The 13,544-nt window shown below is 44.1% G+C and overlaps 2 protein-coding genes across 3 annotated transcripts in view; both read right to left on the reverse strand.

Moving 5' to 3' along the window:
- Positions 1–1,483: 1,483 nt before the first annotated feature.
- On the reverse strand, positions 1,484–9,560 carry LOC106592382 (uncharacterized). Its single transcript, XM_014183723.3, has 4 exons — positions 9,483–9,560; positions 6,841–7,122; positions 6,653–6,740; positions 1,484–6,471 (listed from the first exon to the last, which is right to left on the reverse strand). The coding sequence occupies exons 2-4, from the start codon at positions 7,078–7,080 to the stop codon at positions 5,024–5,026; spliced, it is 1,776 nt and encodes a 591-aa protein (XP_014039198.1). The 5' UTR covers positions 7,081–7,122; positions 9,483–9,560; the 3' UTR covers positions 1,484–5,023.
- Positions 9,561–10,395: 835 nt separating this feature from the next.
- The window catches only part of LOC106605723 (multiple epidermal growth factor-like domains protein 8), a 31,746-nt gene continuing 28,597 nt past the window's right edge, over positions 10,396–13,544 (reverse strand). For both annotated transcript variants that reach the window (XM_045718705.2, XM_045718703.2), the window contains exon 43: positions 10,396–13,535. In XM_045718705.2, coding sequence (XP_045574661.1) covers positions 12,042–13,535 — 1,494 coding nt within the window. In that variant the 3' untranslated portion in view covers positions 10,396–12,041. The remainder of the gene's footprint in view (positions 13,536–13,544) is intronic.

Below are 13,544 nucleotides of genomic sequence, written 5' to 3' on the forward strand. Positions count from 1 at the left end.
GCTACTTGAACTCTGTGAAGCATTTATTTGGGATACAATTTCTGAGGCTGGTAACTCTAATGAACTTACCCTCTGCAGCAGAGGTAACTCTGGGTCTTCCATTCCTGTGGCGGTCCTCATGAGAGCCAGTTTCATCATAGCGCTTGATGGTTTTTGCAACCACACTTGAAACTTTCAAAGTTCTTGAAATGTTCCGATTTGACTGAACTTCATGTCTTAAAGTAACGATGAGCTGTTCTTGCCATAATATGGACTTAGTCTTTTACCAAATAGGGCTTTCCTCTGTATACCCCCCTTACCTTGTCACAACACAACTGATTGGCTCAAACACATTAAGAAAAGAAATTCAACAAATTAACTTTTAAGAAGGCACACCAGTTAATTGAAATGCATTCCAGGTGACAACCTCATAAAGCTGGTTGAGAGAATGGCAAGAGTGTGCAAAGCTGTCATCCTTGCAACTTGAAGAATCTCAAATATATGTTTTTAACACTTTTTTGGTTACTACATGATTCCTTGTGTTATTTCAGTTATGATGTCTTCACTATTACTCTACAATGTAGAAAAAAAAAGAAAAAGCCTTGAATGTGTAGGTGTTCTAAAACTTATACATACACACACAGTGGACGAGGATCTATTATTCTATCTTTAAAAAACTATATTCTCAAGGTCTATTCAATTCTGTTCCCCCTCACCGTCAAAGGCCTCCCTGCTGGCAGCACACCAGGGCCAGGCGATGCAGAGAGCACTGGGTGAGCAGGTGTTTGCCTAAACTGCTGCCCTTCGAGAATATTTTGCCGCACTCGTTGCATTCGTAAGGTTTCTCTCTGGTGTGGATGCGCACGTGAGTGTTCAGGCTCGTAGGAGTTGTGAGGATCTTGCCACTCGGAGCAATGGAAGCCAACTTCCAGACATATCACAGGCTTAATGTCCTTAGGTTTAGTGTCCTCTGGTTCGTAACACCGATGAGGCCCCAGTCCCCAGCAATTCTCAAAGCTCTTCCCACAGTCCGTGCCACTGAGGTGTACATCGATGCGAACAGCAGCCATTTTCTGCAAATTCTTGCAGTGCTTCTGCAGGGTGCCCAGGTACAGGAATTTGCGGGCACACTGCACACATATCCATTTTAGAACAAGGCTGTAACGTAACAAAATGTGGAAAAAGTTAAGGGGTCCAAATACTTTCCCGAATGCCCTGTATATACACACACAGAGAGAATGAATACTACATACTTGTCTAGCATGTTCAAATGTTTGGTAATGCAATACAAATCAACCAGTGTAGGTCAATGATGGCTTATGGACTGAAACAAATGTGGTCTCTATGTAAGTAACCTTCATTAAAAGTCATGTTTATAACAATACTAGGGGAGTGACCTTCCCATAAAAGCACCTCTTCTTCCAAAAAGACACTACAAAGCAAAAAAAAACAACTGACGATAATCTTTCAGAATTTGTCGCCTACTGATCATCATGAAACCATCTTCTGTACATGAGTTCTTTATTTTTATACAGAGCAAATGAAAATTGTAACTTTTTTAATTGGTGTTTATAACATCTAGACATAAGGTCCCTTGTTTGGGGGACCTGTGTGGTTCTGGTACCGGTTCCGACCCTGCGTGATGTAGGATGTGAAATCTTAGACCACTTGAAGCTGGGATGTCCCTAATACCGTTTCAATCGCTCTTCCGACTGTCCAACTCCTGGCTGAACCCTATATCACAGCTACTGACAAAGCACATGCCTGCAATCCTTACATCATAGCGCAGGAGTGGTTTCATTACAGTAGCACATTCAGAGATCGTTTTATAGCCAATAATCTCAAATAATTCAGATTTTAAACAAAAAAAGATTAACATTTTATGAAAGGAGGTTTCCTAAAAAAAGTTAATAGTCAAGCTAGAGCTCTGTGAGATGTTCACAGCGATGGGGTCAGATATTATCAACAAGAGAAACCTCCAGAAAATATGAATTTTCTCTAACACTAAACATACAAATATGTAAATTTACAGTTAAGGAAGGTGAAATCTTAGTGTCATTATATAATTGAAGCAATATTTAGAAAGAATAGTCATTTCAAAGCCCTATTCATACAATTTTGTTGAATAGGAAATACATCACATCTCATATTTGTACTGTGTGTACTTGAGCTTGTGTCCTCAAAAGTGACCACCTCAGCAATCTATAACTATTTTTTTTACCAGAAGTGAGATTTTTTTTTTTACCTTTGAGTATGCAACATTACTAGTTTCATTTATGGCCCTCATGATAATTACTTTTGGGGATTATGTAGATTACATTGTAACGGTTTAAACACAAACATCCATAAAACAAAAGAGCAATAAAAGTAACCTAATGTACAGTGAGCTCCAAAAGTATTGGGACAGTGAATTTTTGTTTTGTTCTTTTGGCTCTGTACCTCCAGCACTTTATATTTCAAATGGTACAATGATTATTAGGTTAAAGTGCAGACTGTCAGCATTAATTTGTATTTTTATCCATATGAACTGTTTAGAAATTACACCACTTTTTGAACATGGGGGGGACTATTTCAGGGGACTAAAATAATTGGTACAAATTCCTTTTGCGTAGTAAAATTTGTCAAAAGTGTAGTATTTGGTTCTATTGTCCTAGCACGCAATGATTACAACAAGATTGTTACTCTACAACCTTGTTGGATGCTACACTGATTACGGATAGTCCTGAATACATTGTGAATAATGAGTGAGAAAGCTAGAGTACAGACGCACAAATATCATACCCAAGACATGCTAACATCTTACCATTACAATAACAGGAAAGGTTAGCATTTTGAGGTGGTATGATATTTATGCCTCTAACTTTCTCACTCATTACTGACAATTCATTCAGTTTTATCCGTAATCATGGTAGCCACTAATATAGAAAACATACTCTATTCTAATTTATAAACAAAGTGACTCCAAAGAGACAATACATTATTTACCATTAATTTCTATTGAACACAAAATACTCTGACACAACCAAAACAAACTGCAAATGCATCCAGTCACAAGCTTAATGTAAGCATTGCGTGCTAGGAATATGGGACCAAATAATTTAACGTTTCCCTTAAAAATGGGGGGGGGAATATGTACAAAAAGTGCTGTTCTTTCTAAACGGTTCACCCGATATGGATGAAAATACCCTCAAATTAAAGCTGACAGTCTGCACTTAAACCTCACAGTCCATTATACACTGCTCAAAAAAATAAAGGGAACACTTAAACAACACAATGTAACTCCAAGTCAATCACACTTCTGTGAAATCAAACTGTCCACTTAGGAAGTAACACTGATTGACAATACATTTCACATGCTGTTGTGCAAATGGAATAGACAACAGGTGGAAATTATAGGCAATTAGCAAGACACCCCCAATAAAGGAGTGGTTCTGCAGGTGGTTACCACAGACCACTTCTCAGTTCCTATACTTCCTGGCTGATGTTTTGGTCACTTTTGAATGCTGGCGGTGCTTTCACTCTAGTGGTAGCATGAGACGGAGTCTACAACCCACACAAGTGGCTCAGGTAGTGCAGCTCATCCAGGATGGCACATCAATGCGAGCTGTGGCAAGAAGGTTTGCTGTGTGTCAGCGTAGTGTCCAGAGCATGGAGGCGCTACCAGGAGACAGGCCAGTACATCAGGAGACGTGGAGGAGGCTGTAGGAGGGCAACAACCCAGCAGCAGGACCGCTACCTCCGCCTTTGTGCAAGGAGGAACAGGAGGAGCACTGCCAGAGCCCTGCAAAATGACCTCCAGCAGGCCACAAATGTGCATGTGTCTGCTCAAACGGTCAGAAACAGACTCCATGAGGGTGGTATGAGGGCCCGATGTCCACAGGTGGGGGTTGTGCTTACAGCCCAACACCGTGCAGGACGTTTGGCATTTGCCAGAGAACTCCAAGATTGGCAAATTCGCCACTGGCGCCCTGTGCTCTTCACAGATGAAAGCAGGTTCACACTGAGCACATGTGACAGACGTGACAGAGTCTGGAGACGCCGTGGAGAACGTTCTGCTGCCTGCAACATCCTCCAGCATGACCGGTTTGGTGGTGGGTCAGTCACGGTGTGGGGTGGCATTTCTTTGGGGTGCCGCACAGCCCTCCATGTGCTCGCCAGAGGTAGCCTGACTGCAATTAGGTACCGAGATGAGATCCTCAGACCCCTTGTGAGACCATATGCTGGTGCGGTTGGCCCTGGGTTCCTCCTAATGCAAGACAATGCTAGACCTCATGTGGCTGGAGTGTGTCAGCAGTTCCTGCAAGAGGAAGGCATTGATGCTATAGACTGGCCCGCCCGTTCCCCAGACCTGAATCCAATTGAGCACATCATGTCTCGCTCCATCCACCAACGCCACACCACAGACTGTCCAGGAGTTGGCGGATGCTTTAGTCCAGGTCTGGGAGGAGATCCCTCAAGAGACCATCCGCCACCTCATCAGGAGCATGCCCAGGCGTTGTAGGGAGGTCATACAGGCACGTGGAGGCCACACACACTACTGAGCCTCATTTTGACTTGTTTTAAGGACATTACATCAAAGTTGGATCAGCCTATAGTGTGGTTTTCCACTTTAATTTTGAGTGTGACTCCAAATCCAGACCTCCATGGGTTGACAAATTGGATTTCCATTGATTATTTGTGTGTGATTTTGTTGTCAGCACATTCAACTATGTAAAAAAAAAAGTATTTAATAAGATTATTTCATTCATTCAGATCTAGGATGTGTTATTTTAGTGTTCCCTTCATTTTTTTGAGCAGTGTATAATTTGGAATCCAAAGTGCTGCAAGAGAAACAAAACATGTCACTGTGCCAATACATGGAGCTCACTGTGTGACCCAACTGGAGGACTGCTAAAACATTGTGGCGTTATCATAAACAGGAGGGCAAAATTTTGTTAGCATTTGTTGTCACACATCGATCACTGACTAAAGAGATCAGACTCTCCTCCTATTAATTCATAAGAGTAACTGAGTTTCATAAAAGGTTAAAAAAAATACATCATTATCATTTAGGTTTATGACGTCTAAGCAGGTGTTTGGAGAGGTTGGACTTGCGAGCAAAGCTGATAAAGCAGTGGGGGCAGGAAAAACGTTTCCCCTTGTGGATTTTCATGTGGCCGTTCACATGACTCTGTTCATAAAAGCTCTTCCCACACTCTTGGCAGGAGTATGGCTTTACGTCACGGTGAGTGTGGGTCCTCACGTGCAGGGTCAGAGAAGCAGAGCAGATAAAGCGTTTGTGGCATTCAGAACATTCAAATGGCCTCTCCCCAGTGTGGAGGCGCTTGTGTTTAGTCAGATCTCCAGACTGAGTGAAGCTTTTACCGCACTCTGTACAGGTGTATGGTTTCTCACCTGTGTGAGTGCGCTGGTGGTTCTTCAGGTGGTCGAGTCGGGCAAATTGCTTGTCACACACTGTGCAGTGGTAAGGCCTCTCACCGGTGTGTGAGCGCAGGTGTACGTTCAGCACCCCAATCCTTATGAACTTCTGCCCACAAACCCCACAATGGTAGTTTTTCTGGTTGTTGTGGATCTTCAGATGCATCTTCAGATAACCTTTGTCAGCAAAGTCTTTACCACACACAGTACATTTGAAAGGTCTCGCCCCTGAGTGTGTGCGCAGGTGAAGCTTCAGACTCTCCCGGTATGCAAACTGCCTGTCGCATTGGGAGCAGGAGTACTTCCTCTCACCAGAGTGAACAGTCATGTGCTTCCTGAGGAGGTACTTCTGTTTGAAATCCTTCCCGCAGTCCTGACATTTGAATGGCTTGACCCCATTGTGTATTAACAAGTGATAACGGTAAGCGCCTGTACCTGAGAAGCGCTTGCCGCACTCCTTGCAGACATAAGGCTTTTCTCCAGTGTGGATGCGCATGTGAGTGTTCAGGCTCGTAGGAGTAGTGAGGATCTTGCCACAATCTAAGCATTGGAAGCCGACTTCCTTACAGACCATCTGTTTAGCGTCCTTAGGTTTATTGCCCTCTGGTTCATGACACCGGTGAGGCCCCAGACCCCAGCAATTCTCAAAGCTCTTCTCACAGTTTGCGCAACTGATGTGTCCATCGGTGAGAACAACGGCCATTTTGTGCAAACTCTTGCAGTGCTTCAGCAGGCTGCCCAGGTACTTGAATCTGCGGGAACACTGTGGGCAGGTGTGGAATTTCTCCTGAACCCTGTGGGGACGGCCAGTTCTCCGGGGAGGGGCAGGTTTCTGGGGACGGTCAGAGGGGTGGGCCTGGCGGGTGTGGATGTCTAGCTGTCGTGGTGTATGGAACATGCAGCTACAGTGGGGACAGCTGTGTGTGGGGCCGTACACTCTTTTACTCTTTGAGACTTGGCTTTTCAACATGGCCAGGTACTGCTTCTGGTGTTTGGTCTTGATGTGGTTCTCCAGGAAGTAACAGTCAGTGAAGGAGATGGTGCAGTGTGGACAAGGAAAGAACTGAGGAGAACCTGAGAGTGAGGGATAGAGGGAGAAGAGGTGGGTACGATAAGAGGGGAGAAAAAAATGGCAAATGTAATTTTCCTCATTCAATAGTCCTTGCCGATATTAATATGAATGTTCCAGTAACCATCACCCATTTAAACTGCACTGTTGGGAGTAGACTGGAGTATGTTAAACAGAATGTCATGCCTCCATGGTCGTCTTCATCCTTCCTGACATCCGTCTCCTCCTTCACCAAACACACTTTAATGTCTTTCAGAAGTGTCTTAACCACCACCTTATGGATTAGAAAGATACAGAAACTACTAGTATGCATTAACAATCTTAATGATCTTGCCACGATACTAGACACATTAGAAAACACTAATCCTACTTACCTCAGCCAACCTGGTTAGCACTACCACAGGATCCTTGTGGAGTGGACTAGAATCTGAATGATGAGTTGAACTGGTGCTCTTTGAGAGGGCTTGGGTACAATCTGATTCATCTCTGCCGGTAGAGTCATCACCTGATTGTGGTTCATGTTCTGTTTGTGTTATACCCAGGTTTCCATGGCGTTTAGTCCCCATGGTTTTTTTGTGCAGTGGTTTAGTTTTTGAACGTTGTTTGATCTTCATCTTGTTGACTAAAGTGCCTCTAATATCCTCCTTACTGGCATTCTGAGTGAAAAGAGAAGCAGTTTTAGGCTGATGCTCATTAACCAAGATGAGCTAGACTAGGTCAGGAACCATAAGGGAAACTCTTCTCATGGCACTTCGACATTTTGTGACTTTTTCGTAGCAGGTTAGGAGAACAGACAGCAGGTTAGGATAATTAACGTAGCAGGTTAGGAGACTGTGGTTAAGGTTAGGAAAATGCTCTCCTTACCTGCTATGAAAAATCACTTTGTATCGAAGTGCCATGAAAAGAGTATCCGGGACCAAAACAGCCTATATACACACCCACACAAACACACACTGCAAACTTAGGCCGCTAGGCAATGATGACTACACACAATTCTGCATTATTAGCCAAAAGTTGAAACACTCAACTAACAAGGCTAGTGGTCTTAAATTACCATAACTCGAATTAAATGGCACAGGCATTTATTTTATTAAATCACTCTACATAATAGGCTATTATTAGAGACAGGATTCTATTTGAGCAAGGCATCTACACTGAACAAAAATATGAACGCAAAAAAAGTGTTGGTCCTATGTTTCATGAGCTAAAATAATAGATCACAAATTTCTTATGTACAAAAAGCTTATTTCTCAAAAAAATGTTGCACAAATTTGTTTACATCCCTGTTGGTGAGCATTTCTCCTTTGCCAAGATAATCCATCCACCTGACAGGTGTGGCACATCAAGAAGCTGATTAAAACAGCATGATTACATTTACATTTTAGTCATTTAGCAGACACTCTTATCCAGAGCGACTTAGTCGTGAGTGCATACATTTCATAGTTTTTTTCTTCTCCGTACTGGTCCCCGGTGGGAATTGAGCCCACAATCCTGGTGTTGAAAGCACCCTGCTTAACCAACTGAGCCACACGGGACCATACACATAATTACACAGGTGCACCTTGTGCCGGGGACAATAAAAGGCCACTAAAAGGTGCAGTTTTGTCATACAACAATGCCACAGGTGTCTCAAGTTGAGGGAGCGTGATATTGGTTTCAACTGTACCGGGCAGATGGCAGACAGCGTGTACGGCGTGTGGGCGAGCAGTTTGCCGATGTCAACTTGCCCCATGGTGGCGGTGGGGTTACGGCATAAGCTACAGACAATGAACACAACTGCATTTTTATAATTGGCAATTTGAATGCACAGAGATACCGTGACAAGATCCTGAGGCACGTTGTCGTGCCATTCATCCGCCACATTAACCTCATGTTTCTTCACAGCCCCATGACGTAAGGATCTGTACACAATTCCTAGAAGCTGAAAATGTCCCAGTTCTTCCATGGCCTACATACTCAGACATGTCAACCATTGAGCCTGTTCGGGATGATCTGGATCGTTGTGTACAACAGCGTGTTCCAGTTCCCGCCAATATCTAGCAACTTCACACAGCCATTGAAGACGAGTGGGACAACATTCCACAGGCCACAATCAACAGCCTGATCAACTCTATACGAAGGAGATGTGTCGCACTGCATGACGCAAATGGTGGTCACACTAAATACAGACAGATTTTCTGATTCACGACCCTACCATTTTTTTTGTATATGTGACCGACAAATATCTGTATTCCCAGTCATGTGAAATTCCTAGATTAGGGCCCAAGAATTTATTTCAATTGACCGATTTCCTTATAACTCAGTAAAATCTTAGAAATGGTTGCATTTTCAGTGTATTTTCTTTATGCACACAGTTTGCATAGTTAATTGTTTAATTCCAGTGTTCACTTCCAGCATTTATCAATTTCTTCATTTCCTGAACTAACGTGTTATCACTTACACACTATGGTTTCCTTTGTCTTAGTATGCGTATTAAAAATTGTAAAAAATGAATTGGACTGAATTTTTTTGGGAAATTACATTTTCGCCAGTTATTACTTTCGCCACGATTTGTATGGATATGTACTAGCAGTTTCTTTCTGGCGATATAAGCGCCAGTAAGTCATTACTGAATCATTTAAACCCAACAAATCAAAACATTAAGTGGTTAACACGAATTGTTTACCTAGTTTAAACAACTCATTTAAACCTGGCGTTTATTTGAAACAGGCGCATATTTGCTGACATGTGTGCCTTTGCCCGGCTATTAAAAAGGGACAAGCAGCTATTTCAAACGGCGTTTAATTGAACTTACGGTGATAGCTGTCTAGAATCTAGCTAGAAGATGGATTTTTTTGTTGAAAACGGAGTGAGCTAGCTACAAAAACACATATCACGTGGTTTTGGTGAAACTTGGATAAACCAAATTATGCAGCTTCCTACTTAGCTTGTTTGGCTACATTTGACAATGGTCACCCACCTAACGTTTAACGATGTGAGTAAACATTTGTTTTCTACGCAAAATAACTTCACTTACCTTCTTCGATTCAAACCAAACACTGACCGGAAGAACTGTTTGCACTTCCTTGGCATGGGTGTAAACTGACCAATCAGGTAATCATGTAGAAAGATTTAGTCTGCTGACTGATGAGTATTTTAAAAGGGACACTCGCAGAAAAGTGTGGGTACCGACTGACCTGAAAACCATGAGCCAATATAATCTAAATCTGACCATTAACATAATTGTAACCAATTCTGAAATTAAATAGCCTATCGGTTTGCACTGCAGGCCAGGAGTGTCCATTATAGGGTGCGTTCGTAAATTCAGAATATTTGTACATTTTTGGGGGGTTCATTTGAACCATTATTTAACTGTCATATTGTCCTTTAGTAAATTCAGAGCTTTTCGCTGTCGGGGCGTTTAGAGCGCACCCTGGACGCTCTGGCCGAGGTGTAGGGTTGATCCGAGCCATCTGACCTCACAACGGCAGTCAAGCACCCAAGCTAACTGGCTGAAGTAAGCCAGTTACTTCCAAAACAATTGATATAACACCTCTCTGACCATTTTACTTGCCCTAGCAGAGCTGGTTATGCGGTTTTCATTTTATCCAGTGCGTTGGTGACTGTAACTGTGCTGCTGGCAACAATTGAATTAAGCTTTTTTTTTTGCCGTTGTTTGCTGACACCGGCCCTATTCAACCGGTGTTGAGCGTTCGTAAATTCATCAGTTATTCTGCGCTCTGAAATGGGAAATAGAGCGAATTTTCGAACGCCTATAGTCTTCCCCCAATGATGACGTAACAGGATAAAATGGTCTCCAACCAAGGAATTTGACGCTATTTCAATGATATGTGTTGAACAGACATGAATTGAATATAATTAGTCCACCTCAACCGATGTCTCTCTTATTCCACGTAAAAGAAAACATGCTCAAGAAAACCACAATAGTGTGCCATCTTTCCTGGACTTTTAATATTGTCGCCTACTTATCACCAGGACAAAGAGCCTGGCAGGCAACAATCTTATGTAAATCACTTGTTCCCTAATAAATAAAAAAAACGAGCAAATGAAAAATGTAAACAAACAAATACAAGACAAGAACAATGTAACCAGTGTAATAATGCTTGTGACCAGACTCGAGGGTAGCTGAAGATAGTGTTACAATTTAACTCAATTAGGAGCAATGCTACTAAACAAGAAAGCTGTTACAACAAAAATATATTCGATTAAATACACGTAAATAAGAAATCTCTCTGAATGACTGGTTGTTTTGTGTAGTGTATCCACTAGCACCATTCAGATTGTTCCAAGATAATGGGGGGATTCATCGTGTAGTGATTCATATGAGAAACCGAAGAAAATGTCCTTCTTAAGAGTGCAAAAAACATCTAACAATTTTTTTTTAACACACCCTCCTTGAAAATAAAAGACCTTTTTCATTCATGTTATCTTTCACCAGGAAGATGCAGCTTTGCACATATCTTGTCCCTTTCCTTTGTCTCCATTATAAATCTGACATAATTTACATACAATTAATTGTTTTCGTGTTCCATTTGTCACAAGACAAATCCAAAAAGTTAATTCAGTTCTAATCATAGCCCTCATTGGCTGATAAAAATCATCCAATCAAAAGAGCTAAAAACAAAACCATAAAAGTTAACATACAGTTCATATCAAAGAACTGAAATAAAAGCCTTTTATAACATAAACAATACATAGTATGTTATGTTATCCACTCATACAATGGCTACAGGGACAGAAGTTTGATAAATCCTTCATTTGTTACAAAATCTATTTAAAACAGACATGAAATGTGTCAAAAGTGGTGACATACACAACAGGATTGTTAAGTGTAGGCCTGGGAGTTCACAAATGCATAAGAACTGGAGACAGACGAGCAAAGAAACAAATACAACAACCGATAAAGAACCATGTAACTGGTCGTGTGAATGAACATGCACAAATGTATACTTGACACGTAGCTTAAAAGCCTGCCATATATTAACTTATAATTAACTTCACTCATCATTACTGCCATGATATAAAAAACATCTGACAAACAAGCATCACTTTTTCTTTATTCATATCCTGTCAATTCGATGTTGCACATCCAGGCGGACTAAGCCTTCTATCTCTTGTTTTTAATGGCAATGTTTGATTGCTACTTTTTGGGGTATAAAGCACATGTTGGTTCCAACGCCAGTAGTTATCATCCCTACTTTTATTGGTCATTCCAAAAAACGACAGTGCAGCAAAAGTCTCTGGTTGTCGACTGCACTCATACCTCGATAGCGGACGCAGACAGGATGCAACTGAATGGTTGAGCTGATATAACGTGCAGTTGTTGTGCATTCTATTCACGTATAGCGTTTGAAATAAAGCGATACATAACGGAATAAAAGACAATCAATATTGAAACAGTAAATAAAGGTACGATCCTATCAACTTCAACAGGCTCTTATACAACTTTCTCCTGTATGGCCTTTTTCATGTAACTCCCCATCTCTCTTCTAACCTCTTAACATGTTACTACCACCCCACCACATACCCCTCTCTCTCTGACCCACTTTCTTTTTCCTTTCTCCCCCTCTCTTCTCTACATAGCCATGGTGGTGAGGTGCTGATGCCCTAGCAGGCCTTTGCGCCCCCCTCCCGCCCCGGGGTGTCCCCCTCCATTGCCATGACCACAGTACTCCTGGAGGTTCTGCCGTAGTGTGACCAGGGCGGACCCCAGGCAGGCGCGATTAGGGGCCAGGATACCCCCCGGCAGCTGGATGAGGACCGTGGCCACCCCGGCCATGCCATCATCCGTGGGCTCCAGGGTGATGGGCCCCACCTTGAAGGTGGAGTAGGAGAAGCCCATGAGCTGGGACAGGAAGGGGTCGGAGCGGCAGAAGTGCTGGTAGCCGCTGTGGGAGGATGGGTGGTGGTGGTGGTGCGAGGCCGTGGTGTTGGTGGGGACATAGTGGTGGGTGTTGAGGTAATGCAGGGGCAGATGTTGCCCACTGTTGCCCCCTCCACCCAGGGTAAGGTGGTGGTGGTGGATGGTGGGGCCGGAGCCTGGCTCGTGTTTGTAGGAGACGGCTCCAGCTCGCCCCCTCTGGCCAACTCGCCCCCCGGATTTGCCTGTGCGTGCATGAGCCAGGGACACGGCACTGCCCCCCACCCCTCCGCCCCCTGTGGAGGGCAGGTAGATGAGCTGGGGCTCCTCTGGCTCCAAATAGACAGTGAGCTTGGCGAAGGGCCTGGACGCCATCTTGGTCATTTCCTGGATATGACGCCTCTGCTCTCGGCGGAAGTCCATGAACTGCTTGATCTTCCAGAGGAGGACGCAGACGGAGAGGAAGAGGAAGAAGCAGGAGAAGAAAACAGAGAAGAAGACGAACAGGTCGATGTGGGCCTGGTCTTGGCGGAGGAAGAGCAGGCCCTGGGACTCGCCCCGTCTCTCCTCAGTACCTACACCGCGCAGGGCGATGTAGAAGCGGCTGGACTTCAGGGAGTGGACCTCATGGGGGAAGGTGATGACCACACGGTCACGGACACCTCGAACAATCAGCACAGTCTGGGGCTTCCACACCGTGATGTAGGAGATGAGCCCCTCTGTCTTGGCCTCCCGTACCTCCCTGTCCGCCCCCTGGGGCTTGGCGTGGAGCTGCAGGGGGGTGTTGGGGGGCATGGGCCCACCCAGGCTGGATGAGGAGTTGGCAAACACCTTCATAGGTGATGGAGGCGTCTCCTTATCCCCTCCGCTCGCCCCACATCGGGCCGCCGACTCATCCTCGATCTTGATGGCGTGGATGCCTGTGTGGAGGTCCACTTCTACGATGAAGGTGTCATGGGAGTTGGACACGTACACTTCCACCTCCCCAAAGGTCACGTCGATGGTGACCCGGATGTCCACGTTGGTGAACTTTGGCTGGGCAGCGAAGAAGACGGTGCGTCCCTTGGGCAGATTGCGGATGGTGGGGTCGTGGAAGCAGTTTGTCTGAGAGGTGGGGTCGAAGCAGCACTCATTGTCCACGTTGAACTGCCGGTAGCACTGGCGCCCGTTCACCGGTGTGCCGTTGAAGGAGTCTTTGCACTTGGCGCACTGCGTGGA

This window comes from Salmo salar, chromosome 05 (assembly GCF_965601325.2).
Source record: "Salmo salar chromosome 05, fSalSal1, whole genome shotgun sequence".
Taxonomy (NCBI): Eukaryota; Metazoa; Chordata; class Actinopteri; order Salmoniformes; family Salmonidae; genus Salmo; species Salmo salar.

Excerpts from the sequence above, each read along its gene's own strand:
- LOC106592382 (XM_014183723.3), bottom strand. The coding sequence starts at position 7,080 with ATGAAGATCAAACAACGTTCAAAAACTAAACCACTGCACAAAAAAACC. Across the intron at positions 6,741-6,840 it reads TGCTAACCAGGTTGGCTGAG|GTGGTGGTTAAGACACTTCT; the intron begins GTAAGTAGGATT and ends CTAATCCATAAG. Across the intron at positions 6,472-6,652 it reads GGATGAAGACGACCATGGAG|GTTCTCCTCAGTTCTTTCCT; the intron begins GCATGACATTCT and ends CCTCACTCTCAG.